The sequence below is a fragment of the Orbicella faveolata genome, unplaced genomic scaffold (assembly GCF_042242905.1).
Source record: "Orbicella faveolata isolate gen_17 unplaced genomic scaffold, um_ofav_v1 contig_34, whole genome shotgun sequence".
Taxonomy (NCBI): Eukaryota; Metazoa; Cnidaria; class Anthozoa; order Scleractinia; family Merulinidae; genus Orbicella; species Orbicella faveolata.
In genome coordinates this window covers 12,311,807-12,339,744 of record NW_028301563.1, presented here as the reverse complement: position 1 = coordinate 12,339,744, position 27,938 = coordinate 12,311,807, and the positions used below count along the sequence as shown (strand labels likewise).

At 39.4% G+C, this 27,938-nt stretch overlaps 1 protein-coding gene and 1 long non-coding RNA gene across 2 annotated transcripts; both read right to left on the bottom strand.

Moving 5' to 3' along the window:
* Positions 1 to 44: 44 nt before the first annotated feature.
* On the bottom strand, positions 45 to 27,917 carry LOC149104815 (uncharacterized). Its single transcript, XM_089272268.1, has 10 exons — positions 27,914 to 27,917; positions 25,527 to 25,798; positions 12,556 to 12,652; positions 7,682 to 8,182; positions 6,835 to 7,247; positions 5,653 to 6,397; positions 4,992 to 5,103; positions 3,283 to 3,532; positions 1,786 to 2,577; positions 45 to 1,322 (listed from the first exon to the last, which is right to left on the bottom strand). The coding sequence occupies exons 1-10, from the start codon at positions 27,915 to 27,917 to the stop codon at positions 45 to 47; spliced, it is 4,464 nt and encodes a 1,487-aa protein (XP_089128394.1).
* On the bottom strand, positions 19,951 to 21,775 carry LOC149104816 (uncharacterized). The gene is made up of 2 exons (XR_016201295.1): positions 21,577 to 21,775; positions 19,951 to 20,700 (listed from the first exon to the last, which is right to left on the bottom strand). It is a non-coding gene; the product is annotated as an uncharacterized LOC149104816 (long non-coding RNA).
* Positions 27,918 to 27,938: the final 21 nt, after the last annotated feature.

Genomic DNA, 27,938 nt, shown 5'->3' with positions numbered 1-27,938 from the left:
TGCTTTCCAAACGGCATGTGTTGAAATAACTCTTAACAATTCCGTTATATTGGACCCAAAGAGCAAACTACGCGACGAATGAAAGTCTTACCATCTATCAATCGCCACATTTTTTGAACAAGAGCTTCACACTGCTTCTCCCAGCTGAAAGTATCTTCGTAACTTGTTCGCAGTCTTTGAATCTCTTGCAGCCGCTCTGCTCGGTCTTTCAGACGGACGGCTTTGATTGCGTTGGCCCACTCTTTAGGCTCGGCTGACTCCACCACAAATGGCTTGCCTAATGGTAACGAACGCAGTGTATCTCCAAAACCCGAGTTTCCACTCACAAGAATGGGAAGACCAGCAGACAAGGCTTCCAGCGCAGTCAGTCCAAAACCCTCCGTCCTAGACGGCATGATGGCAAGGTCAGCTTCGCAAAACAACTCCTTCAATCTTTCCTTATTTTGCTCAAATTTCCTAACGACCAGTTGATTTCTTGAGATTCCACATTGTAGCAAGTTCTCTGCGACGTCCTCCTCTTTTCCATCTGGTGCCCCCACAAATATCAGACGGTACGAGCTGTCGTCCAGTTCAACTATTGCTTTAGCAGCAACGTCATATCCTTTGAGACTGAAGTCTTCTTGATCACCGCGGCCAAAAATCAGTACCCTAAACTTCTCGCTCTCGAAAGTGGCTTGCTTTATGACTGAAAATTCACTGAAAACACCTGGAGTCAGCTGAATTACATCTTGGCGTTCTTTGCACGATCGCAGGCAAGCAGAGTAGGCCTCCTTCAACTTGGGTCCAACAGCCACAACAGCATTGGCCAACTTGCACAGGTCTACTTCGGTTCTTTTCTTCTCTTCACCTTTCGAAATGGCCTCTGAATAATTCTTGTGCATTCCGAGTTCCTCGGGTGCAGTATGCACTACCTGGACCCACTTACAACTGTGCGACTCTCTAATGATCTGGGCTTGTTTACCAAGCTTCGCTCCATGACCCAGAACGACTTCAATGGCAAGGTCTCTTGGTGGGAAGCTCAACCATTCAAGGGAGTCGTAGCCCGGGCATCTCTCTGCTTCTCTAATGGCAATGTTGTGGCTTTTAGCGACCCTCCTTTCTTCTTCAGAGCAGGCAAACTGTGGGACTAATAGAGTGACTTCTACTTCCATGTGTTGTGCCAGCTGTAAGGCAAGCTCTCTGTTTATGGTTGACAAACCCCCCTTAGACGAACGCCACTCACTGGCTAAGAGAGTTACATTCAAAACTCCCTCTGACGTCCCTAGATTACGCTGTGGTGGCTCGCCCTGAGATTTCGCAGCTACAGTGGAAAAAAATACATCCTGCAAGAGAATGAAAACGTCTTAATAGGAATACAGCCAATTTTCTCGGTTTCTATTGTAAGCGGGCATGAGATAAACCTTTCCCGCAATGCAAGACTGCATCACTTTTTTAACTTGGTTTACTTGGGTGCGCGTTACGAAAACCACAATGAATACAAGGGAACAGTTAACTGTGGGAATTTCTCCGTTAGTTTTATTTCAAGCTTGTCAGATGTGAACAAAACAGGGGAATCCCATTACTGTTGATTGCGACCTAAACAGATCTTCAGTTCTTTGTATGAATAACCTTCGCATTCTTCCTTTTAAATGCCTCCCTATAGACATGAAGTTATGGTGACGACTGTTGCCTGATATAGGTAGATAATACTTTTTGCGTTTGTTTTGTATCAACCATGCTGAACTACGATGTCAACCACTGGTGTTATTACTCGTGAATACATTACTTTTTATTCATAAATTGTACCTGGCTTGTTCTTTGTGGGTACCACTTTTCCAGACCACGAACTGTTAGTACTTTGCCACTGACGCTTTTCATGCAGATCAAGCGTCCTCCTTGTTTTATTTCAAGGAGGTGCAAACAATCTTCGTGTGTGCACAAGGTTTGGCTGTGGTTTGCACACACTTGACGCCCCTGCAGACAGTAGGGGCATGCAACACAGAACTCGTACCGCAGATTACCAAGGTACTGAAACTGCTTCAACAAATCTTGTAAAGTGTCTTCCACAAACGATCGCACTCTTCTTGCTGTTTCTGGCGATGTCGAAACTGGAACTGCTTCCTCTTCAGTTCTTTGCTTGAGGGAAATCTTGATGAACTTCTTTTTGCAAATCAGAATCATATCATGTATTATTTCCCGACCAACAACAAACCAAGCTCCATCTCTGTACAGGTTTGGGGGCTGTACGGATCCAATCTTGGAACACCAAGATATCGATCTTGAAACAAACTGAGAGAAGAATCCATGCGGAACAAAACCATCCACAAAGTGAAGATACAACGGGCAAGGATCGGTGGGCGATGGCTCCAGCTTAGCAAGGTCTTCAGGTGGCGACTTAAGCTGAGCGGGTACAAAGTACTTCACATCACTTGGCGAAGCTGAGAACTTGGCGATCAAACCAAATCGCTCCATCATGTGTAAGATGTCTTCCTTGACAACCCCTTCCTGAATGAATTTGGAAAAAACACGATCGACAAGTTCCATGCTGAGGACACCGCTTGTTTCTACCTCCAGCCAGCACTTAGATTCTACGGGATCCTAACAGCAAACAAAACACACTTACGTTGCACAATTCCTTTTTGATGAAGCAAAGGGAGATTTGTGAAAACGAAGCTCAACATGTCACGAACATGTGACAAGAGAGAAACTGAGTTCGACGGCATTTGAAACCATTACCTCCCATATATCAGCTAAGTGCTATAACCATTGACCTATGGCGAAACTCACGACGAGCGAGGCCATAATTATAGTACAATTCTGAGGGATTATTTTTATCACCCTGCTGGACCTTGCGTTCTTTAAGTTGTCTCATGTCTGTTCACTAGCACTGGTAAAAGACCAAGAGAAAAAAAAAAAACGGAAATCGGCTCTCGTTTAAAGTTGTCACTAAGGTATGATGTACCTTTAGACTTCAGCCCGCATTTTACAGGTCTGCCTTTCATAATCCTCCTTAATCTTGCTCAATTGAACTATCCCGGCAGCTTTTTTGGGTTTCATCACGTCTAAGGTATTACTTTGAGCCTTACTTTCTTTGAGAGTAGTTTTAATTTATGGTAAATAGCTACTTTAATAACTCACACCGCTAATGCCCTTGCCTTCACACAGAGGAACAGACCTCATTTAGAAGCTGTCCCCAATAAAAATATACGTAAGTCCATATGACCAAGAGTTTGTTTGAGGAATACGCTAGGCGTTTCGTATAGAAGATAGGCTTTTTAAGTGCTAAGCATAGCGTCTTCGTACCGCTTTGTTGAAGGGTGGTATGGTTATCAGCATCTTGAATAGCTCAATTAACCATTGCGCCTTCAGTATGACTGTGCTGCGGTGCTTTACAATCACTCCAAGGTCGTGATAAAAATGCAACATGGCGTAGAACTGCTTTTTATCCTCGATAAAGCACACTTCTTTGGCATACGTTTGAAGTTGTTCCACATTCATGTGATAGACATTTTCAGCTACCAAAGCTTCAACGACCTTTTCGAAGTTGAACCACCTAAAGAACAATCATACAAAATAACTAAGAAGCTTAAAACAGTATTCTAAACATCTCCCCCTTAAAATTTAAAAAAAAAAAACAGTTAAACATAACGTCTGACAACAACATTGCCGATTTTCAGCTGGCACTTACTAGTGACTTATTTATTGCTAATTTACTTTATTCCTAGGTATTTAGTGATTTAGTGATTTATTGCACTTCCTTATTTACATTTTTCATTTTCCCCTTATTTTGTCTCCTTTCTGCCCCCCTCCAGCCCCCTGAAGCAATAATGCCAACCAACTTCTTTATATAAAATAATTAATACTATTTCATTTCACTCAACACGATCAGCTTTTAGTTATTCTGAGTGAATTTAACTAATTTTCTGTTTCAATTATCTTGTTTTTTGTAACCAAGAGTTTTTATAGTTTGGTAATAAAGTGTATATTGTATCGAAATCCCCTAACCGAAGAAAAAACATGACAATCCAAAACATGGGCTTCGAAGATTCCATGAAAGGGATAATTGATACTTCCCATGGGAAAATTATAGTAGAAAAGATTTTGGAAAATGCTATATATTATCAAGATGACATATAAATGGAAAATTCCCATCGAAAGATTTTAATGGATATTTTCCCTGTAAAATTCGAAAGAAAGTACATGAAAAATCCCCATGTAATACTTCATGAAAATTTTAAGATCAATCAAATGTAAGACATGGCTCGTCAAAAATCCTAGTTTCTCGATAAGAACGCGTATTTCGTCTTTAATAAATTTCTTTGGCGGGTATTCCTTGCTTCTCTCCACTTAAGTAGTCTAAATGAATAATCTCCTCGATATTTCAATGAATGCAGCGCAGTTGCACTTAAGTATATACGTTCCAAAACTTCTTTTCCAATGATAGTCTCATATTTTCTATATTAAATGTCGCTTCTCTAAGCCGGATAGAGTTGTAAATGAGCTCTTCTAGCATTTATTTGAGGTATAGTACTAGGTTAAGCTATAATGGTTAAATATATGGTTGTCCAAAATGATAAACAAAAACCCTTGCTAATAAACTCAAGGCTAAAAGAAATGCAGGAAAAACTAAATGTCGGGTCTACGTACAAGACCAAGTTTGAAATGAACGCCACTGCGTTTAACCGAGAAAATGCGGTAAGTACAAAGTAATGAAAAGATTGAGGGAAAATGGAAACACTAGTTGTGCTGATGTGACAAAAATGATGGCAGATGGACAGACAGACAAACCCTAAATATACTACACTACCGCCGTGTAGAACTACGAAGTGCACGAAAGGGCATAAATGAAATATATAAAAAGAAAGAGACATTCACAAGCAATTAAGTTGCAAAGAAACCCAAAAAAGTCTCAATGGGAGATCATAGAAATTAAATCCTTTTTACAGGCCTCTTGTGCAACTGCTGTTATTGCAATGGTGTGAAGATCTCTTTCTCTTGTCATATCACCTTACTTCACTGGTATCTTCTTCCCCATGTATGGCTCCTGTCTCAAAACATCTATGATTTTGGTTCGAAGAGCATGAATTCCATCATCACTAGCAACATCAGTGTCACTCCCCTGCCCTGAAAATTACAAATAGTAACAAGACACTCAACTGTATAGCACCCAAACAAAGTTACGCGTAACATTCACTCAGATCCTACGCGAATGGCAGTTGCTACAGAGAAGCTCTTATCACCTATGTCTTCTCTATACACGTTTGTGATTTGTGCTTATTTCCGCCACAATTCGAGAGCATGGCTCAGGAAAGATACTGTTAAACGTTTACAAACAATATACGCTACATGGTCCTTACAGCGAAGACCCAACCATGAACCTTTTGAGGTATCTTAGGCAGAGGATGTAAACAATGTAAATCTTTCCAAGGCTATCTTTATCGCAATATATACTCCCGATGTACTAAAACTGTTCCCTCCATACAAAACAACGTCAATTCTATGAAAGGCATGGCCAGTATTTGATAAAATCCTGCAGGTTTTACCAATTTGCTTTACTGATGGCTTTTATACATAAACCAAATGCAGACTTGAAACTATTTTAGCTAAAAGTCTTGTAGAACTTGTCTTTTCATAGTAAGCTGAATCAGTGGTCCAGCAAAAAAAAATGTTTACCTGAAAACCATTTCTTGATCTTGTGTAACCATGATTCATCGCCCAGCCCGGTGTTGTCAATGCTGAAGAATGGCCGGATAACATGCTTCTCGTATTCCTTACCAGAAATTGCCTGCTCTACTTTTGATGTCATAGCCTTGATATCCTCGAATGGTTTATCAGCATGTGTGCCGACAATGAACACTGGAGGTCGGAGATAGGACAGCATTACGTCAGAGTTGCCAGTCATCTCCTCTCTTGTTGGTCTGATACTGTGGATTGTTACCAGCCATGAGAGCAGATTCTCCAGATTTGTTTCGCTGTTTGGGTTTTCCAAAAATTTATCATGTGTTCCTTGTCGAACACAGGGCTGGGCTGGGGCGTTTAGTGGTTTGCTGAGGTTGTGCACCAGGATATACACTGCTCGTGATGACAGGAACACAGGGTGAGAAGCGTAGTACAGGTGCTGTCCGGCAAAATCCCACAAATCTACAGTGACTATGGGTTCTCTCTCGTCATCAGCCTTTTTAGCATCACCATGCACGCCATTAAGCATGTTGTTCAACCACCGATACGCATGTTTTAAGACGTCTTCTGTAGGTGAGGCTACATCCATCATCAATGTCGAATCTTTACCAGAACTTACATCGCTGTCACGGTCATCGGTGACGTCACCGACGGTATTTTTACCTACAGCTTGTACTCGCATTTCAATCTCTGGTGCGGCAATGGTTGAGTTCTCGAGATTGCCAACACTTTCAGGAACCTAAAATGGAGTTTTTAAAAGAGATAGAATTGTCGTCTTATTAGGACCTGGTTATTGCAGTATTTATATTTATATCTGAGAAATAGCGTAGGAGAGCTGAAAAAGTCCCCACAGGGACTCACTTTGCATAATAAATAAGTTAACCTTATCTATCTCAGGTATCTCAGTGGATAATTCAGTAGCTAAGTAGATAAGTAGCTATCAAAAAATTAAAACGACACTTAATGATTAATGTCTTGTCTCTTGGCCAGCCAGTGTCAGTGCTGTTATACACTGGTCACTCCTCATCCTCTTATACATGTACAGTGTAGCTGGTACTAGTGATCTTCAGCCGCCAAAATAAGACTTTTTGGGTAGCTTTCGCTATCTTTATCAATTAATCTTAAGCATACCATTTACTTTAAAACTAGAGTGGCCCCAGACTTAAACGTACAAACCTGATTCATGTCGGAGCTGTTTGTGCCCACCTCCATTGTTGATTCTTCTCTTGTCATGATCAGTCCTAGATCTGATTCCATTGCTTCATTGACTATCCAGTGATATTGTTTTTCAGCTAACATTCTTGATATGTCTTCAGAAAATTCCGCCAAACTTGGTTTATTCTCGCTAGTGGATTTCCACTTTTTTACTTGATCGACTGTAATCTCGCAGACAGAAGGATCAACTTCGATTCCCTCAGTGCTCTGTTCTTTAGGGTTAAATGGCAAACCTAAGAGAGACTTCTTCAAACTTGTTTTGCCTGCACGATCCTGGCCAACCAATAATACTCTACCACGGTTAACAGTTACAAATCCATCCTTCAGCGCTTTTTCATAGAGCAGCTTTGCAACATCTCCTTGCGTTTGTATTTCTACAGGAGCTGTAGGTGTAATTGTAAGAACATGCAGTGATTTTTCTTATTGCGAAGGCTGTATATTAGAAAGGAATTAACAAGGTGAAATTGGTTATTGTTGCATATTTTGATCACAGAGGTTTGAAAAAGTAAGTAACAAATAAGCACAATGTGCGATCATAATTGTGCCTCCTATTCGCCTCCACATTAGAATACATAAATAACAAATGGTCTATGAGCAAAAATTGTAAAATTCTAACACGGCTCCAAGGCTTAGCTGACTAAAAGAAAAGAAATAACAATGAGATTGAAATAAGAATAGGCAGTTTCTTTTGTTTTAGTCCCTTAAGGTTCGGCGGCATAATTTATTAGGATTGGCCCATTACCAATAAATTTAAGAAGTATGTAGTCAAGTCAGTTATGTTGCTTAACTGGCTATGCTTTATACTAACCTGTAATGTCTATTGACATCCTTTGCGGCTCCGAATCCCTTAGCATCACGAGATTTCCAATTTCTTCATATGTCAGGGGATTACCTGTCACGGACAGCTTCTTAAGATGGTCTAAATTAACGATATCTATACAGAGTCTTTTAATTTTGTTGTTCCTCAATTCTAGCTCTTCTAGTTTTTCCAGATTGTTCATATTTGTCGGTAGTGTTGAGAGTTGATTGTCATTCAAAAACAAGTGCGTCAGGTTGATCAGGGTGATAACAACTTCAGGAAACTGTGTTAGCTTGTTGTGGTTCAAATTCAGCTTTGTAAGGTTTGACAGACTTCTTGTACTACGTGGTAACTTTGCGAGCTCATTGTGTGAAAGGTTCATTATTTCCACCTCCGTCAGTTCTGTCGCAGTCTGTGGAATCCTTAACAATCTCCTCCCTTCCAGATTTAAAGCCTTGCTATCTTTACGAACTGTCTTCGTTAAAGTACGTTCGATCTCCAACTGGTCCGCTACAAAAAATAATAATCATTCCTCATTCAGTTGTTTTAGATAAAGGTTCCTTTTGTCGATTTAGGTCTCAGCTGTCTCTGATGTGCAGTATCAAAACTGCAAAGCCGAAACATGCGTTGTCAATTATGCCCCAGTACTATTTAAATCCTTACTGGACACAAGGAAACCATGTCAGCGGTTTAAGCTTAAGCAGCAGAATATTAAAAGCAATTGTGCGGCACATGCAATGTGGTGTTCGCCAAAGATATGGAACAGTTCATTGCCTATGTGTATTTCAGCGACCCAGGACAAGTATCAGACTTTACAATGCTTTTCACATCAGGGCCTTACAACAATGACTCCTCACCATCAATCCAAAGAATATCTGAAAGAATCGGAGAAATGGTAAGAACAAAGCAGTCTTAGAAAACTTTGTTGAGGTTAAGGACGCAGGATAAGGATACGTTTAACACTACACTTTTCGCCAACTTACAAAAGATCTGGAGCACAGACGTAAGTCAAGAGTGGTACAACTTTAAAAGTCACAAGCTAGGCTCTACTGACATTTTAAAATTTGGCTAGTGACATACCTTGCATACAGTGGCTGCGCCCGCAGTACGAGCGGCAGTCAAAAACAAGCTGCCCTTATAATAGTCTTTTTCTTCGCAGTTAACAAAAATAGACAGAATGCTAAAGTTGCTTTGGTCTCTTCTCATAACTTCACGCGAGCACTCTGAGTTTAAGGTATCAGTATAACCCACAATTGACCACTTTTCAAAAAAATCGTTTCTCGCTTTTTCAGATAGATCTTCTTGCGATCTTTCATTGAAAAAATTTCTATGAAAAAAGATTGATTCTACGCAGTTATAAACAAAAAACGTTTCTTTACATAATTACCTCTAACTGATAGTTGTCAACGGGTTGTCACGAGAAGTACGTTAAAAAGTTACGTGACAGATTGCTGCGTAGTACGATTGTCTAACGTTTGTGTTTGGTTGTCGACGAGCTGTTCTGAGAGTTCTCCATTTGTAGATTGTTAATTTGAACTTAAATATATGGTCGAAGAAACGCAAAAGATCGTGTCCATTTACAAGTGCGAAGAAATCACCACACAGCAAAATGCAGAAAAAGGCAGAAATGTTTCAAAAACAATCGATCAGAATTGGGCTGATGCGTTAGCTGGCTAGCGACAAAGGTTCCTGCTTCGAGCAGGAGAAGTTGCTTGCACTGGACGAGGAAAATATTGGGCATTCTCTGAGCAATACTTCGTTGGCGCTTTCGCCGTTCGAAGCGGTAACGATAACATCTCAACTCAATCGGTATCTCGTGGGTTTCCTTTACGTTGCTTACGAGTGCCCTCTTGCATTGCCTACGGCATCTCAAAACTAATACGTTTTACAGATCGAAAAGAAGAAACAGAACGAAAAATATTTTTTTACTAACCTGGGAGCACGAGCGGTGGAATTCAGATCTTGCAAAGGATATTTCCCGCCGGAAGCAACATTCGAGGGGTAACTCGAAAACACGGACCCCCGGTCGGCGGATCCCCACTACGGCCCGGGTCCGCGGACTACCCATGGACCGGTCCACGTACTTCCCCTACTGGCCCCCTCTACAGACCACCCCCCAAAATAGAATAAAAATAATAATTAATTACTATCCAACTGCAGCAAATAGCATCCAAAAAGCAGTACAAATATACAGCGATATTGTAGTTATTTGTACAGTTGAAAACCTGTTTGCCGTGCAGGTCGGCGCGCGCACGCAAAACTGTCACACTCTTCCTCTTTTCAGTGATAAATTTATTGACTACAGCAGTTGGATTATCAATCTCTTATTAGATGTTTTGGTGTGTAGTATCGCTTTATATTTTTACTCATTGTCTGTTAGATAACTCGTGCCGACGAAATTTCGAACGTTACATTGTGCAAATGTAACCGACTTCGGTTCAGGCTCGGGCGCAAGTTCTATCATTGCACGTTGCCTTTTCCTTTGGCCATGCAGTATATGAAAGACCGGAAAGCCTCCGGGAGCCTCGAAATTTGTGCTCTTTCCCCTCTCCCATTTTGTTTAGCCCATTCTCCCATGGGTTCGTGAACTCGTTCCAGGCTTCACAATTTGCTCAGCGAAATTACAGAAACAAACAAGCTTAAACAAGTTCAAAACACATCTTACATCTTCACCAGATTGAGCCACGAATTTTTGTCATCGGCATGTCACACTGAAAACAGCTTTTTAGCATTTTTTTTTTTCTTTTTTGGGCGGGGGGTGGTGGGGGGGGGGGGGGATGGGTGTAAAAAGTTCAAGGCTGTTACATTATTTTGGGGTGGTCGGTAGAGGGGGTAGTAGGGGTAGTCCGGTCCGTAGTGTAGTCCACGGACCCGGTCCGTAGGGGGTCCGCGGACGGGGGGTCAGTGGTTTCGGGTTACCCACATTTGATCCCGCTTTGTAATTGGACTCTCTTGTTTAAGTAAAATGAGCCTTCACTTTATCGATCAACGCGTCATTACTTTCACACGTTTGTGTAATTATCTCATTACACCGGAAGAGCGCCCTAAAGTATATTTTCCTTCGTATCCCGAAACAACAATTTCAGCAAGTGAAGCACACTTTTTGAGTTCGTTTTTGGCGAGTTTTAAACGTTTTTCGCTGAAATTTGGAGAGAATGTTGCCCGAAAATCAGGCAAAAAACAAACGGTGTTGGAGAATTTTTATTTTTTGCTTCTTTCAAAAGTTATAGCTATTTTAGTGAAGAAAACGTATGTTTTATCAACTTCAAAGTTTAACTGCGTGTCAAACCAAACCAGACAAGTAATCAAATTTCCCGACACCGTTTTTCAGAGAGAGGAAGAAAAGAAGACGTGGTGATATTCATCGCGTCCCCTCGCTCAAACCCGATCGAAAACGAACTTGATTAGTGAACCTCTGTACTTGGGGAAATAGAGCGCTATATTCGGAAAACCTTATTTTTTATTATCTTAATAAATATACTTTCGTAATCTACAATTCTTAAACTTTCAGAAAATATATACTTTACTGGGGTTTCCGTCAAGTGTCCGACCGTAAAGCGGCGCAAACGAATGATGGTCATTTGGGGTATACTGATACATTAATTTGACGAGGAGCAACATATTTTGCTCAAAATAGCACAACCAATATGCTACCTGGCGACACTCGGCGAGTGAAGAGCGAATCGCCGGACGCGCCAGGGGAAACTGATTTTCGGCGCTAAATTAAAATCTTGGAGACAAAATTTTTCATATTTTTCACTTGTTACAATCTGCTGTGGCTTTCGATGTTATAGTTTTCTTTATGGTAATATTCAACACTGTCTCTAGTGAGAAAAATTTCCAGACTTCAAAGCCTTTCCTGTTAACAAACATTGACATCGACAATAGTTTCCCCCGGCCCTACTGAATCCTGATTAGTCAATTCAAATTAACAAAATAAATCACTTTATTAACGTGTAAAAGTCTTTAGCACTACTGTGCCAATTAACGACACTGAAATGAATTAACAAATATTGTAAATTGAACAGAAACATGTCAAATATCCAAACTGGCGGAAGACTGAGCAGTTGGCTATTTACAAAGCGTGGAGGAGTTGAATCTGGGACCACCAAACACAAATCCATCTAGTGGCAGGGAGGAGATTTGAACTCGGGACCTACGCATTACAAAAAAGTGCCAACCTATTTCACGCCAACTTCACGTCCTGAACTAATAACAAATGAGCAGAAACAAGTTTTAACCGATTTGAAAGCGAATTTGTGTCCAGACTGACTATTAAGGAAGTGTCTCAACAATAAAACAAACTCAGACAGTCACAGGAGAGGGCACTGAGGTTTGCGGTGCTTCCTTATGTTAAGGGTGCATCTGATCGTTTGGGTTTCGTCCTCCAAAAATTTCACATTTGACTGTCTTATAGACCGCTAAGAGCATTACCTCATAAAACGCCCAAGGACCGACCAACGATCAACCAAGTCCTAGGGATCGTATACAAAGTGAGGTGCTATAACTGTTTCTTCGCCTAGATTATGGAGAATACTCGTAAGCGCTCGTGGAGCTCGCAAGGAGCAAAACATGCGAGCAACAGCGAATCAGCAAATAAACAACTGAGTCCAGGGATAAACAACTGATAGATGCCCGGGTCTTCGAACGAGGTGTGACCAAATACCACAAGAGGAGTTACGTATAGGAGTTAGGGCCACGATGACGTTAACGAGGGTAAAACGTTCCCTCGCGCTTACGCATCTCTAATTCAAATTAAAAACGACAGCACACAGGTTTGTAGCACAAGCAGTAACGAACCTTTTAACATTGTAGCCATGATGAAGGTGAACAGAAGTTACCAAAAATTTAGTAAAACAAAACCAGATCGTTTTATAACTCACCTACTGTTAAGAACAACTTTTCCACATTCTCACCGGTTAATGCTGACACTTCCATAAATAGATCCACATCATTGTCATGTGCACAAGACTGACCATCCTACACAGTCAAATTCAAGAAACAAAACCCTGTTCAATGAGCTGAACCTGTAGTTTCAGTAGCCTAGGAGGGAAACTGGATTTACACAGGTACACTGTACACAGATAACCATAGGGCACCGTTTGTAATGATCAATTATTTATTCTACTTTTGGTCGTTTATTTTTTCGTGATAACTTGGTTTATTTATGATTATTCATTACTGACCACCCACTCACAAACAGGTAACGAATCCTGCAATCTGATTGGTTTTCAGCGCGGTCCGGATTTTTCTAAATCTCTACCCACGGTCTTAAACTTTTGTCTTCCACTTTACAAGATAAGGAAAAATAAATAAGTTATTTAACGGCTTACAGTCGGTCCGTATGGTGAAAATCTGTGACCTCGGCCTTGAAAATGCTGCCCCACGCCGAAAATGCTGTCCTTTGCTACTTGAATAACGATCAATAGATTATAAGAAAAAACTCTTCCCTGATGATGGTGTATCAGTTCTTCAACAGATATGGCTTCTCTAATTGCTCTTGTAACGGCTGTACACAACCTCGCATTCTGACCTGATCCGTACGCCATATTTACTCAACCGCGGAGATCAAACTCTACGCAAACACTAAGCGCCTTCTCTATGTTACAATACTGCTGGGCGACATTTGAGCCCATCGAGTTGACACTAAGGTTATTTCAAATAACCAATTTCATAAAATTGAATTTGGCTATTTGAAATAATAGCGTTAACATCGTTCAAAACGTAAAAAGGACAGGCCAAAGGGTTTTTAGTTGTAAGATGCCCAAAAAAAAGGTTCAGGGGATACGATGGTAAAAGTTTCAACACTGAAACGAAATAATGGTTTAATTCGTCAAATAAATATCCGAGTAACGACCTCAGTAACGCCACAATGGTGTTATCTAATAGCGGAGCTTCAGCGCGCGAAGCGCGCCAGCGAAGCACCATGGGTAAGCAAAATTGGTAACCCATCAAACCGAGAAAATTTGGTTATGACGTCAGCGTACGAGCGAGCGAGCGAACGCCGTCCGTACAGACTCTGGGGGAGGGGGAGGGGCGTCTCGCGGTAGCCCTCACAGGGAAGCTAGGGAATGCCATCTGTTCTGGGCGGGATTTTTCAGAAACGTCAGGGGAAAAAAAAAAACTTATTTCTATTTGTTATGTTAACAAACGATCGGAGGGGTTGATCTAACGTTTTCAAGATAGGGTTTAACTGAAGCAGAACGTGAAAGAGAACGGCAGAGAGCAAGGATTGACAGCCAAAGAAGTGGTGAAGAAGATCGCGAAAGAGCGGGCCAGGACTAGAAAGGAGGCGAGGTAGTACTGAACAGTGCTGTGAATTAGATCGAGTTAGGGCTAGAGAAAGGATATGAAATCATACCGAACAATGCCGTAGGGCAGAGCGAACGACGGCTATAGAAAAGAGCTGGAATACCCGAAAAACTTACTCAGAAGACTACACAACTTCGCGCGTCGAGATGTGCAGCCGTGCAAGAAGTCACATGATTTCATCAGGTGATCAACAAGAGAAATCAAACGTGTTTCTTGTGTTTAGAGGAAAAAACACAGCGGGAAAAGAGTAGTTGATTCGTTGATCTATCGAAAAGATTAGTTCAGTTCAGTCTTCGCAACTTTTGCTGGAAGTTTCTTCCTATAGGATTCAAACTGAAGTGAACTGCCAAATTGTGGTAAGCGACTGTTTTACATAGAAACTTTCGCGTTTTCCATAAAAATTATGTAGTTGCTTCGGCGAGATAAGCTTAGAAGTTAAGCTTATATTTTCAATAGGAGTTTTAAAGTCTCCCTGATTATCTGATTTGGAACCATACTGGAAGAAATTTGATAAATTTCAAACAATAAGACTAGAGTCGTTGTTGAATATAAAGTTGCATACTGTAAACAAACAAGCTTAGTTTTCTGTTGTTTTTCGCCGTATACCGATAACCTCACGTCTAAAAGTAATAGAACTGTATTTGTAAATACTGCCAGCCGAGTTTTGAAGTTTTCTTTGTTTTAGTAAGGACAGCCGCTTTGTAGACTGCTATAATTTCTTCTTCTGTTTACCTTGGGAAGAAGGAAAACCATCGATTTGCTACCCTTGACAGCTTTTGACGCTCGTATGTTGTCATGCATACTGCGTTTACAAATTATGGAGACTTCCTCGTTTTGTTTGGTTAATTTATTGGGTTTAGTGAAATGTTTGGCTGAATTTCTTTTAAGGTTATTGGTAAAAGCCTGGTTAAGCCACGGCCGAAAAAAGGACTGCGAAGCCGTCGGCGAAAATAATATTCAAATTACGCTTTGGCGCGAATAATTATTAAACTTGAACACCGCAAGTCTTTGAGATTTTGGACGTTTTCTGGCTTCTAAATGCATTTGTTGGCTTTAACTGGAATGATAATAAATTTTAAAGAATTTCTGTAACATTTCTGGTATCCTTCGTTTGATTCAGGTGTAGTGATACCCATATTGTGTTTATGTAGTTTTCCTCGGTTTTGTTGTTGTTGTTGTTGTTGAAATGTCGAGTGGATGATTAGTATTACATTAGGCTTGCTGGTGCAGCAAGTATGGAATATAATTTTCTGAAATAGTAAATCCATACACTCTTCTGAAACGTGGTAAATTGCTAACAGCACCTCCATATTCCCCTTTTGCACATGAACATGAACTATTTTTTCTACATCAATCAGTGACCCTACATGCAGAGAAAGCTCTACACGGAGACGATTCCAATGGTGCCACTGCATTTGGGGATACATGGTCCCTATTTTTCAATTTTTTGGGGGCTTTTCGTGTTCAACTTTGGTGCATGTAGGATATATTTTTTATCCATTTAGCTGTAATTTTACTGATTTCTTAATTAAACATATCTTGGATTTGGTTGACCAAATGCACATATGCATCAAAACCTCCGAGTGTGTTCAATTGTCTACATGTAGTGAAGGCAAAATATGTGTAGATGGTATAACTTACTTATAGCTTACTGATTAATTTTTGACATAATTTAATTACAAAATTATATATTTGATGGGGTCACCCAGTAGTTAACAGTCCCTGTAGTCCACAATCTTCATGGAGAAAAAAAAACACATCAATTATTGAGGTTGAATTATAAAATTATTAATGGTAGCCCACATGTAAGTATTCATCCACAAAGTGTTATTTTTACCATTAATGCCAGGGGAAGTTTTTCATTGTGAATGTTGCAATGTTGCAGTGGATCTCATTATATTCCTGTATGCTGTTCTTAATACTGTACAGCTGTCATACCTTTAACCGTATCTTTTTACAGTCACTTTTGGGAAGTGTCTTAAGGCTATGTAGAATTCCAGTATTTTTTAAAAGGTAGACAGTATTAATAGCATATTTTATGAAAAAAAAAATGAACTATTGATGGATGTACAGCATGAAGGCAAATAGCAATGCACAATTATGTTACAAAATACATGTACAAATTCATGCCACCACTGAGTCAATTGTAAACATTGTAATATTTAGATTTAGCCAAGCCTAAAAGTGGAGCTCCTGGGCCAGGTTGCTCAAAGTCCGAGTAAGCTAACCCAGGATTTCGATGTGAGTTTTGTAACTTTGAGGTTTTTTTTCTGTTTATAATGTCTGGCCTTCTGTTTTGAGTTTCAATAATCTCAAACTACATAAAACATAAGTAGTGAAAAACATTAGTATACCTTCTGAACAACCCGGCCCTGATCAAGAAGTTAACCTAGCTTGAGCCCACGATCCAATAGAAAACCAGTACTTTGTCAGCGGTCAACTTTTTAAAAAACAGGTGACCTTGATGAGCTCTTAACCTGAGCCCGTGATATGGTCACATAATACTGGTTAGCAGATACCTTGTTTTGACAGCTGTCAATTGACCATGACATGGATGTCCAATATCATACATGTATGATTAAACTATGGCCGCCATGTTCCGCGGCGTCGGCTTTGTTAGGCGCACCTGCCATGATCCACACTGCTAGACATGTTGACCATGAAAAAATAGTTCTATGGTTTTCTATTTGTATGCGTGCATGTGGTTCTGTTTCTATAGTTATGGGACTCCGCTTGGTGGCGGCCCCTGGGAGCTCTGCTATAAAGCTGGCTGTGTCATATACTGTTTCACATAAAATGGAAAGAAGCAATAAGTTCATGGTTTAAGGTTACTGTATACCTTGAGAGGTGTTTCGCATCCAAGAGAAGTAGTGCTCCCCTTTCACACTGTACTGTAGCTACCTAAACCCCTATATCAAATTAAAGCTTATAGAGTTGGTTATCAAATGAGACCAAGAATTTTGAAATAAAATGAATTATCCAGTTATCCAGGCCCCCTAAGGGGAGTGTCCAAATCACCTTTAGAAAGCTACAGGTCAGTGCAATTTTTTTGCTAATTTAATATGTTACTCAGATTCTAGACCCAAAGTGCTTAAACATTACGATATGTCTGCATTTTGCCATATTCAATTTCAGTGAACATAAAAGCTACAGAACAATTTTGAAATAGGATTAAAAAAATATATGAAGTGATTGTACAAAAATCACTCTTGGGAAAAAAAAAATTCAAAATAAAATATCCCCTGACATGTTTTTGTTGTTTACATGTCAATTAGCTACATCGCTTAGATGCAGGCACATGGTAACCCTAAAGACACAGCATTTACGACAGAGTGATTCTAAACTATATCCTTATTCTAGATCTAGACTACACAATTATATCATGGTCACTGAAGACTGCATAACCTTCATGATCTAAAGGCAAGGACAAGATCAGATCTACTGACTTTTTCAAAAAGAGGAAGCTTGGGATTGCATAACCCCAGATATGCATGTTTGCCAAGATGACTTGACATCCCAATTTGTTTATATTTTGTTTTTGTTTTTTTTTTAACCAGCACATTCAATGCAGACTGAGGACAACAAAAGAAAAGCCACTAACTGGAATGCAAACAGTTTTAAGACCTAAATGGAAGATCAAGATGTTTATAATTATTTGGACCAGGACAATAAACATAAACTGAGAAGAACGTTGAAGCCACTAGATGGAATGCAAACAATTCATAGACACTGCAAAAGTGTTACTCTTTTCTTTTCAGTCCAGACTGAAGTGTCATCATGTTCAAGATCATATATTTCATGAAAAGGTTGCAAGGATCATATTTAAAATAATTTTCCTAATAGGCCTATTGCAATAGTGGATGACGTCACCCCAGCAAAGACAGGAAGATCTTCCAGTGTCATCTGTTGATTGCAATTATACAAAGTAAGTAAGAGAGACATGCTAATTAAACTTTGACAATCCTACCTGCAAGACAACTCAGAAGACTTGCATGAACTCTTCAGATCACATGAAATACATCAAATGAATGGTTCTTGATCCTTCTCAAACAGTACTCAACAATCAATGACACAAGATGCAACTATGGTACTGACAAACATGATGCCTGTGCTAACCTTTCATGAAAGCATATACATTGCTGATGAAAACTTTAAATAAGCATAAAAGCAAATGACTTTTAATTAATTAAATTAGGAAAAAAGTAGACAGAGTTCTAGAGCTGGTATTCTTGGTTTGCACTGTCACACAAAAATTAATTTGAATTGACCATTCAGTGGATAAATTCAAGACATTGTGATATTATAGGAGATAAATAAAGAAGACACCTTTCCAAGTTTTAGCTCTACAGGCTGTGCATCTTCCCAAGCTTCAGATATTTGTTGAAATATTTTGCGCAAATTTACAGAGCCCAGTATGAAACTGCCATGTTGGTGTACCTCCACTGTACACCAACATTGCAGCAGGCAAATGTTGTAAACATCTGGAAGTTACTTTGGATATCTAGGTGGCTGATTAACTGAACTGAACAAGCAAACATCTAAATATTAAGCACTTTTCCTAATACTTTAACTTCTAAAAAGGCTAAAAGCCACGAGATAAGTAAATATTTTTTGACAAATGCTTTCGTAGCGTCATGTTACGCACCACCATAACTCTGAAATTCAAAATGTGCTTGTTTCCAGACAAAGTAAGTTATTAAGGTGAAAAGTTGTTAAAAGATATAAATTTACACCCCTCTTATGCCTGATGAGGATAAAAACTTTAACTGGTGACTCTTTAGTTTTGGATTTTAGAAAATGATCATGTCACGTGCAAATGAAAATTATCCTTGAGGTCAGATTGGGTAAGATTTGAGTCCTAGGTTGAATGGTTTTTTTAGCATGAACATCTCAATATCGATTTTATTTCAAACAAATTAGAACCTAGAAGTTCACTAAATAGCTTAATTATTTAAGTACCTGTATTACCTGTAAGGCTTATAAGTTAAGGGAAAACAGCAAGTTCAACTCCTTCTACATGTACATGAGGGAGTTGTTTGACTCAAGAAAATAGCTTTTAGCTTCTGAACTTATTAGCTTGCAAAGAAAGTCATGTCTGATAGGACAAAGCCTAGCAGTTCCTTGGGAAATTCTTTGAAGAAATTCAAACTACAGAAGTACTGTGAGAGATTAAATTTTTGGGGGCTAGCGAGAATGACTTTTAGACAAGTACATCATAGTTACAGCTTACTGAGAGGATAGGCCAAAAAATTGGTTTTCATTTCTCCACACCCTGCTTATACTTAGTTATACTTTGCGAGATGGTGCAAACCGTTCCAGCAGAAGTGAAGAGCACTAATTGTATCTTCAAGTTAGATACAAAAATCTCCAACTTTACACAAGGGTACACTTATCTATTAACTTTTGATATTTTTGGGGGAGATATGGTAGAGATTTAGGAACTGAGTAAACAAAGGATATAATGATTAATTATAATGCTGTCTTTCTGCTTAAGGAGGCAATAAGAATGTCACCAAGCACAGGAGACAGTTTTGTTACATGATCAAAATTTCCATTACATTGAAAATGCATGCTCTTTTGTCAATGATCAAATCTACAGGTGGATATACACAACTTCTCCCACTTCATATGAATGTCCTAAATATAATGGGTGACACCTCAGAATGTCTGAAAAATTAACTACCCTGAAAATTGATGCTTGAAGTACAAACAGCCCTATGCATTTTAAGCTTGCTTGCCAATAGGAGAGGAGTGATGTGAGTAAACAATTGAAAATCTTTTCTGTTGTACTTTCTGGTTGTGACTCCTGCAAGTCAAAACTACATAAGACAGAAATACCACTAACAGCTTACTTGTTAGGGGTTCAAGCAAAGTTTCCCAATAATGTATTCTTAAAATGCAGGAAACACTATTTTTTAAAGAAATACTTATTACAGTCAAACTCACAAAACCGTGAACACCTAAAATATGCCTGGAATGTTTATTGTGTAATAACCAATCACAAGTGAGATCTCAAACCACATAAACCACAGAAGAGGGATGTATTGCATAGGCCATGGAACTATAAATTCACGTATAGTTTTGGTTTTCGCTTTGTCCCAGGATAAACACTCTGTCTTTATATATTACTGAAAGTCCGCATAATTGCTATCCTTTTGTATCAAGAACCACATCCAGTATTTTAATAGTTTGTGGGATTTTGAAAAACAAGAATCGCCCGACGCTTACAGTTACTCAAGTAAAGCGATGGTTAATTTGACACAGCTATAAATAGGGATGAATAAAAATTTAAAATTTTGGTGGTTTCGCTAACTTTGGTATCATCTTTGGTTAAACTAGCAACTCAGTTTGCTCTCCAACAACTGCAAAGGTACCATGCACTTCAATTGTACAATTTTATAACAGTGGTTGGCCTTTTTAGGGACAACACATTATAGTACATTGGCCAAAATACAAATAGTCCAAAAACGAAGAACAGTCTAGAAAGTAAATTTAACAAAGCCTGCAATGATTACAGAATGATTAAGCCTCATTATTGTTTTAGTCAAGCAACACATACTTAGTATAAGCTTTTGCTGACAAGGATAGTACAAATCTGGAATGATATTCCCACAACTCTGGTTACCGTTGTACTATCTAGTGAAACCACAACCTGCATGCCTCTTGTATGATTTGTTTGTCAAATAGAACCAATAAATTGTATCCATTTTAGCATTCTGCAAACAGAATATAAATGGACATAAATAAATAAACAAATCAATTATTCAAAATTATTCCATTAAATTACTGTAACTAACATAATAGCCACCTAATTTGTTATAAACTACAACTCGATTCTAACCTGGGACCTACAGAAATTTGATTACCTATGATATTTTGAACTTTAACACCCAACATTTAAGTACATTGTATAAGGGAGTAGACTCTTTTTCCTTTATGTTCTAAAGATACTAATTTATGCACTGCATCATTTACTCTGTACTGATGATACTGCTTACAAAATTCCAACAGTTTAGCTGTTCTATATATTTAAATGATTCTGTGGTTATTTTATGAAAGGGCCTGTACGGTCGAATATTCCTTGATGGCCTATGTAATTTAGTAATGAACAAAGATGTTCCGATTTCACTTCCACTTTGCTGGCAATCAAATTGAAAATCGTCAGTGTAAAACGCAGACTGTGGACTGCAAACCGGGGTAAAATGCAGACTGAGAGTAAAATGCAGACTGCAGACTAGACTTCATAAGTACATATCGTTTTATAATAATAGTATCAGGCGCTGGTCTTAAACATGATTATTCAGGCTAATTGCAGTGAAAGACTGTGCTCCGGTCAGCTGACTCGCGCTCCGGTTAGACTGAATATCACTCCAGTTGGCCTGGATATCACTTAGGTTAGCCTCCGGTTACCCTGTTTTCGCTTAGGACTCAATGGTCAGTCTACATTTTAGTCTGTAGTTTGCAGTCCGCAGTCTGCGTTTTACACTGACCGAATCAAAAATTTAGTGTAAAATAAGCCTACTTACACTGTAACATTGTAATCAACCCTAAAGCCTACCACTATCAACAATGAAAAATATCAGATGGCTTACCTCTTAATCTTTTCAAGGAAGTATCTATTCTTGTGTCAACATTTCATGGCGTTCAACTTCAAATTTTTCTGTTGCGGATCTTGTTAGACCTTTCGTGAACACGTTGCTTATGATCTGACATGTTTATAACTGAGCGTTAATATTTCCGATACCTAATAAAGAGGAAAAATCACTTGAAACCTAAAAACTCTGATCAAAATGGTTAAAGTGCCACTGAAACGAAATTTTTGTATGTGAGATTTTTGCTTAGTAATAAAGTTTCAACCTTACTTGGAAACACTGCAAACTTTTTTTTCGCATGCGGTAAGCAAAAACTGCTTTTTCAGCCGTTCGAAGTTGGCTGGTTAAGCCCAAAATTGGCGGCCATTTTGGCGCGGCCAAAACAGCCTAGTGACGTCACTGGTTGTATTACTCTCATGCTGCGCTGAAAATTTAGAGTGATTATGGGAGGAGAGATTACTGTTCGAAGCCCCCCAAAAAACATCTTAAGGACATCTCAGAGCTGTAAAGCAGATAATCACAGTAGCCTTAGACATGAAGAGGTCGAGAGTCGATCCTGGGGCTTTCCAGTCTATTTAATTGGATATTTGCAGGATATTTTATGTAAGCAAGCAAACGAGTGGGAGTTCTTAGATCGCAAAATGATCGGGACTCTTGGTGAAATGCCAGCACTCAATTAAACAATATCTACACTCATAAAGTAAAAAAGAAAAGACATGAAAACAAGAGAAAGCGGCTTTTGAAAATATTATCCGGACTGCTGCTGCACGAATCGCAGCAACAACGCTTAGAGTTTTCGAGTTGCTTCGCTTCGAGGAAACCGGACGCTTTGTGAGTTTCACGGCGGACGAGATTGTGCCACAGTGACCTTTAGTCCAGTTGTATCTGCTACATCCTACAAGTTATCACAACAGCAACAACCTAAGAAACCCTCTTCTTTTACATGAGGGAGCGAATTTAAACTATAAAGGTAAACTAAGCTGCCATGACCCTACAGGTATGTTTTCAGGAAACGAGAGAAAGCGTGACAATGTCGGCGGCGAAAGGTCATATATGCAAATCAGTTCAAATTCTGTTTAATGAACCTTCGAAAGGAGTGTAAACTAGTGACGTTTTAACGAACTGTTTTGAACTTGGATATTATTAAATGAAGATCATAGACATAAGTATGTGCTAAAGAACTCAAAGTAATCCATCGGCCGTGAAATATTGCAATTGGGAGATACGTGTAAAAGAGAAGCGAAATTCCCGCTTTGTTTACACTGATACGTATGCGGCGATAAAGCAAACTCTGCTGCGGATCACAATTTTCAAAGATACATTTTGTCTACCACAAGAACTCTCACTTATTAGTATCATAAAAAGATGCCCTCAGTGTGCAAAGAAGTACTCGACTCAAAGCTTGTGGACCGTTTATAACTTCGTGATTGTGCGGATGGCTGATGCGCTTACGACTTTTAATGCAATAAAGTTGCCGAGGATATATTCGAACCTTGTTAATAGACCTTAGATAAACGCGAGAATCCAAATTTCAGAACCAGGCTGAAAACAGACGACGAAATATGGTGTTTAGGCTTCAGGACGTGATATAAAAGTTGCCACACTCGTCTTCGAAATCTCCAATCGAGTACTCAAGATGTTCGAAAAGTATACTGAGCTGTTATAATCTGTAGCATTTATTCTGGTGAATCTACACTCTCTGGCGCCCTCCAACGTTTATGATATGTATTTCCTGTCAAGGCTGGACAGAAATTATAAGGTAGAAAACTAGTAGGTATCGACAATATGAAGCCGAATAAACTTGAATAACTCAAGTGAAAACAAGAGAGAATCTATAGCGCTTCTTGCGTGAATACAACCAGTGACGTCACAAGGTCCTTAAACTCGGTTCCAGAGCCCGGACACAGTTTTGCTCCAAAAAGTCGATTTCAACATCTAAAAAAAGCACTTTCCGTTAGGATTTGGCAGAAATAAAGTTCACCATTACTTTTAGCACGTTTGAAACTATAGATTGGGATAATAAAAGAGAGTACGAAAATTTCGTTTCAGTGGCACTTTAAATCCGACGTGTTTTGCAGGGTTATATACTTGCCACGAGCGGCGAATTAATGTCTTGTTCCCAGTGTTCCTCGGCCCCTCTCGAAAGGGGAAAATCCGCTGAGTGCAGGCGCAGGGCTACGTGAACGGCGACCCAACAAGGGACGATTTGTGCAACGAACGTTCGAAGAGATCTAGATAGAAAAAAGTCGTGGGGGAGGGGGAAGGGGTGGCCTCTTAAGTTCCCCTGAAATCTGCCCATGAATTAAGGCTCAATTTTCGTTTTCCTTATCACATCACCTAGACTGCGAGCAGTCTCTCTCTTCGAAAATCCATGGGGAAGAACGCAAAACAAGTAAGCGCGCGAGCGTGACTCATGACTGTGAGCGTGACGTGCGAGCAACGATGCCGAGAGCCGCTAGTAGCGCGGACAACGGAAGACGGCTGCTAGCGGCTCGCGGCATTGCCATTCGTCGCTCGCACGTCACGCTCACAGTCACGCTCGCACGCTTACTTGTTTTGCGTTCTTTCCCACGGTTTTCGGTATAGCATGCGTGGGGCCGCACATACGAGGAATGTGTTCAATACAGAAAAACCCTTTCTCTGTTCTTCTCACACGTTGATTTATTTGGTGCATACAATTCAGCCCAATAGCCCTTTAAGTTTAATGCTTAGCTTTTTTTATTTGCGTTACAATGTAATCCAACGCGGATGCCATGCAAGTTGGATTATAAACAATTTATTGGCTGAGGTTTTTGTGATATCCGGAATAATCAAGGTGGAGGTAACTGAAGCTGATAACACTAACCGAGCCCTTGATTATTTCGGATATCACAAAAACGGAATCTAATAATTGTTTTCTTATACATTGATTTAAAGAAAATAACGACAAACGCATTATCGCACCGAACACAGTTTATTTTCGACAAGCCATGTTCTTACTTCGCTGTCCGTGAACTTGACGTTACTCTTGAAAATCATGCATGGCGCGCGCAACCTACAGATTATTCACTGATCTGCTAGCAGATTAGTGAATAATCTGTAGGTTGCGCTGTTTCCCAGAATTAACTGTAGTTTTTTTTTTTAGCCAATGAGAAGACAGATGGTGACTACAATGTATAATGATTTTAACTATTAACAACATCCAATTAAAATTCTGAGGAGCTCCGCTTTTAGGCCTGGCTAAATCTATATATTATTTAATATAAGCAACACAAAACTGGTTCTGACAAATAACCAAATAACGCAAGATTGGTTTTATCAAATAACTAAATAACGCAACATTGGTTTTATCAAAAAACGAAGCCATATAAGAATGGTTTTATGACAAACCAATACATAGATGAATCGTTTTATGAAATAACCAAATGTTGTACGTTGGGTTTTAACAAATAACCAATTGTAGTAAAACCTTTTTTGTGTGTGTGAAAAGGGACGGTCAGTAGTGAATTATGATAAAAAAAAAAAAAACCAACACTAATTTTTTAAAAAAACCAACGGATAAACACTGAGATCAATCGAAAAACGACCGAAAAGTAAAATAAATGAAAAATTTACAAACGGTGCCTCATAGATAACTGGAAGTGAGCAAAATAAAACTCTGAGCAACGTCTAGCAAGTCATAGAATTTATTGTGTGGAAGACCAAGAGGTGCGTGATGAAGATGAGAACTCTGTGACTATATTTGCCGTGGCAGATCGCAGGTAGAAATCCTGTAATGGAACTTGATACCGATTAGCTAGGAAACTTATTAGATTAAAAAAAATCAGACCGATGTAATGCAATGTATGTGCAAATTAATATAACGGATTTCCTCAAGAACTTGTATCCCTACGGTGTGACAGAATTGGATTTCATAATATAACTGCAGATTTTACACCTGACGTAAAGCTATGGCTACAAACACAAGTTACCTCAAACGTCACCTTCCTGTCGCTAACAAGATCTGCTTTGTTTCCTGCAAGTGCTTTGAAAATATTTGGACTGAACTTCCTCCGACATTGGTCAAGGCATTCCCTTGCAATTCGAAGTGAATCTTGCTGTGTTATGTCATACACAATAATAACAGCATCCGCACTGATCAAGTCACGACCATAGCCAAATCTTCTAATGCCAGAAGTGTCTCTTATTACAAGGTACACTGCTCTGTCATGATCGAGATAAACTGCCCTTGACCAAATGCCATCTAGAAACAGTTAAATTAAAGTGGAAAAGATCTAATAAGTCAATATTAATTCAACTCGTTATATAAAATATGGTGGGGTCAGAATATCTCATTAGTCGAGCTCCGAAGATATACTGAAGGAATATCGGCTCAAGATCGCGACAGTACAGACCGAGCGCAGTGAGGTCCATACAAAAAAATTAAAGACCGATATTTTCCTAGTATGGTACCAAGCAAACTTGGTTAATAAACGATTTACTAAAAATGTCATAATTACTTGGGCTTCCGTAGGAAAGCCCGAGTCTTAAAATGCTAGCGTTTTGGTCGCCAAAAGGGGGGTCATGGTCCCAGGCGTTCCATGCGTAGACCATGGAAACTGGGGACGAGAAAGGTGAGATTGCTCGTTCTTCGTGACAGAATGCGGTGTTTTGCGAAGAAAGTTTTGGCAAGAATCGCGCCCTATACATTCATTTCACCTACATAGATGTCGATCGTTTTCAGAAAGGGTCGGTCCACGGATTATACCGCTTGAAAACCAGCCAGGTAAGCAAAGTTCACGCTCGAAACGTTCTCGTGAGATAACAACTGAGCCGATTGCGGTATGAGTTCAATCTACGAAACACTGGCAAAAAATAGGTAGTCAATGACGGTATGTGGCTACTCAGTGCTGCTATTATTTAGAACATTGCAGTAAAGCAAATCATATTGCAACAAAACGAGCTAAACAGGAAAACGTTTTTCGACTCGTAGCTCATTAAAAACATACGACTTGTCTCTTACACCGCGCAAAATATATCGATCTCCAAAGTTGTAAAGATAAGACTTCCGGTAACTTGAATTAAATATCTTACCTCCAAGTTAGTTGGCTTTCTAGTAGGGTGCAAGAAAAAAAAAATAACGTGTGAATTTAGAGGCACATTGTGCGGGAGAATTAAACCTTCGATTGTGCGGGGAATTGTGCGGGATTATTGACGAACCAATGTTCTTGCCAAGTCCTAAGGAAAATCTGCATTGACGTTAGTTTAGCCAGTTATTTCACCAGTAGTTCAAATATATTTAGTAGTCTTGGCAATCGCCAATTCTTTAAGAAAAACTCTGTCTGACTGCAAAAGAAAATCATGTTGCGTGACATGAACTAGACGAGCATGAAACCAAAATAAATAGCAAAACAGAATGCCGCATCTTCCTTTATAAATGAGAGTCCTTTTTAAAATACTCCTGCCTTGATTCAATAAAAATATGTAGCTTGAATATTTCTTCATAAACTGCGTTAAGGGTCGCAAATTCTGGGAAGTTATCCGCAAAATACCCCGGGCAAAATACACAACTTGAAAGTTTATGCAAATTATGTGCAATGCAATTTGCGCCTAGTCACAGAACTGTTGTTTTCGCGAAGGAGTTTATCATGATTCGTTTTGGCTCTCTCGAAACGGATTATTCGCTCTCCAAAGGAGATATGACTCTTGAAAAGGGTTTAAGATCCCAACACGGCAAAGATGTTGAGCTACACAATTTACCCGGATCGCCACGACCAGCAAACAAACTTCGTACAATTTCTGCTAGCATGAGCAAAGTAATCGCCATAAATTGTAAAAAGACCTCGAAAATTCTTTGCAAACAACTTCCCAATCAATGCGTAGACAGCTGTGCTTCATTCTTGAACCAAAATGGTTTAAACTCACAACTTGCGATAGGATGAGGAGGATACTCAACGAAGCAACTTGAATAGTAAATATCTAAGCGGAACTCTTGTGCTAAAATATCCTGATTTTTTAATTTGCTTTTATTATGTCCAATACGCGTTTTCGTATGGTGCGATTTGATACTGTGGTACGAAGCCCGAGTAAACGCTCTTAGAGCGTCTAGTTGTTTAGAAAAAAACCTCGAAAGGTAATATAGACACTAAACGACTGAAAATCAAAGACCCTTTGGGCAGCCTCGTGTCACTTGTTTTAGAGTGAGTGCGAGAAAATCCACTACCAAACTAAACTAGTGCAATTTAAGCGGACTTCACGGCAGAATGTCCTGTCACTTAATTCTTCGTAGCCGGCTACGCAGTACGTAGAAACTCATTAATTCAAACTGAAGTATATAATTTATTCATGTTACAAATAAATTGCGCATACCCGTAGTCACCCATTTTCAGTGAAGGGCTCGATGT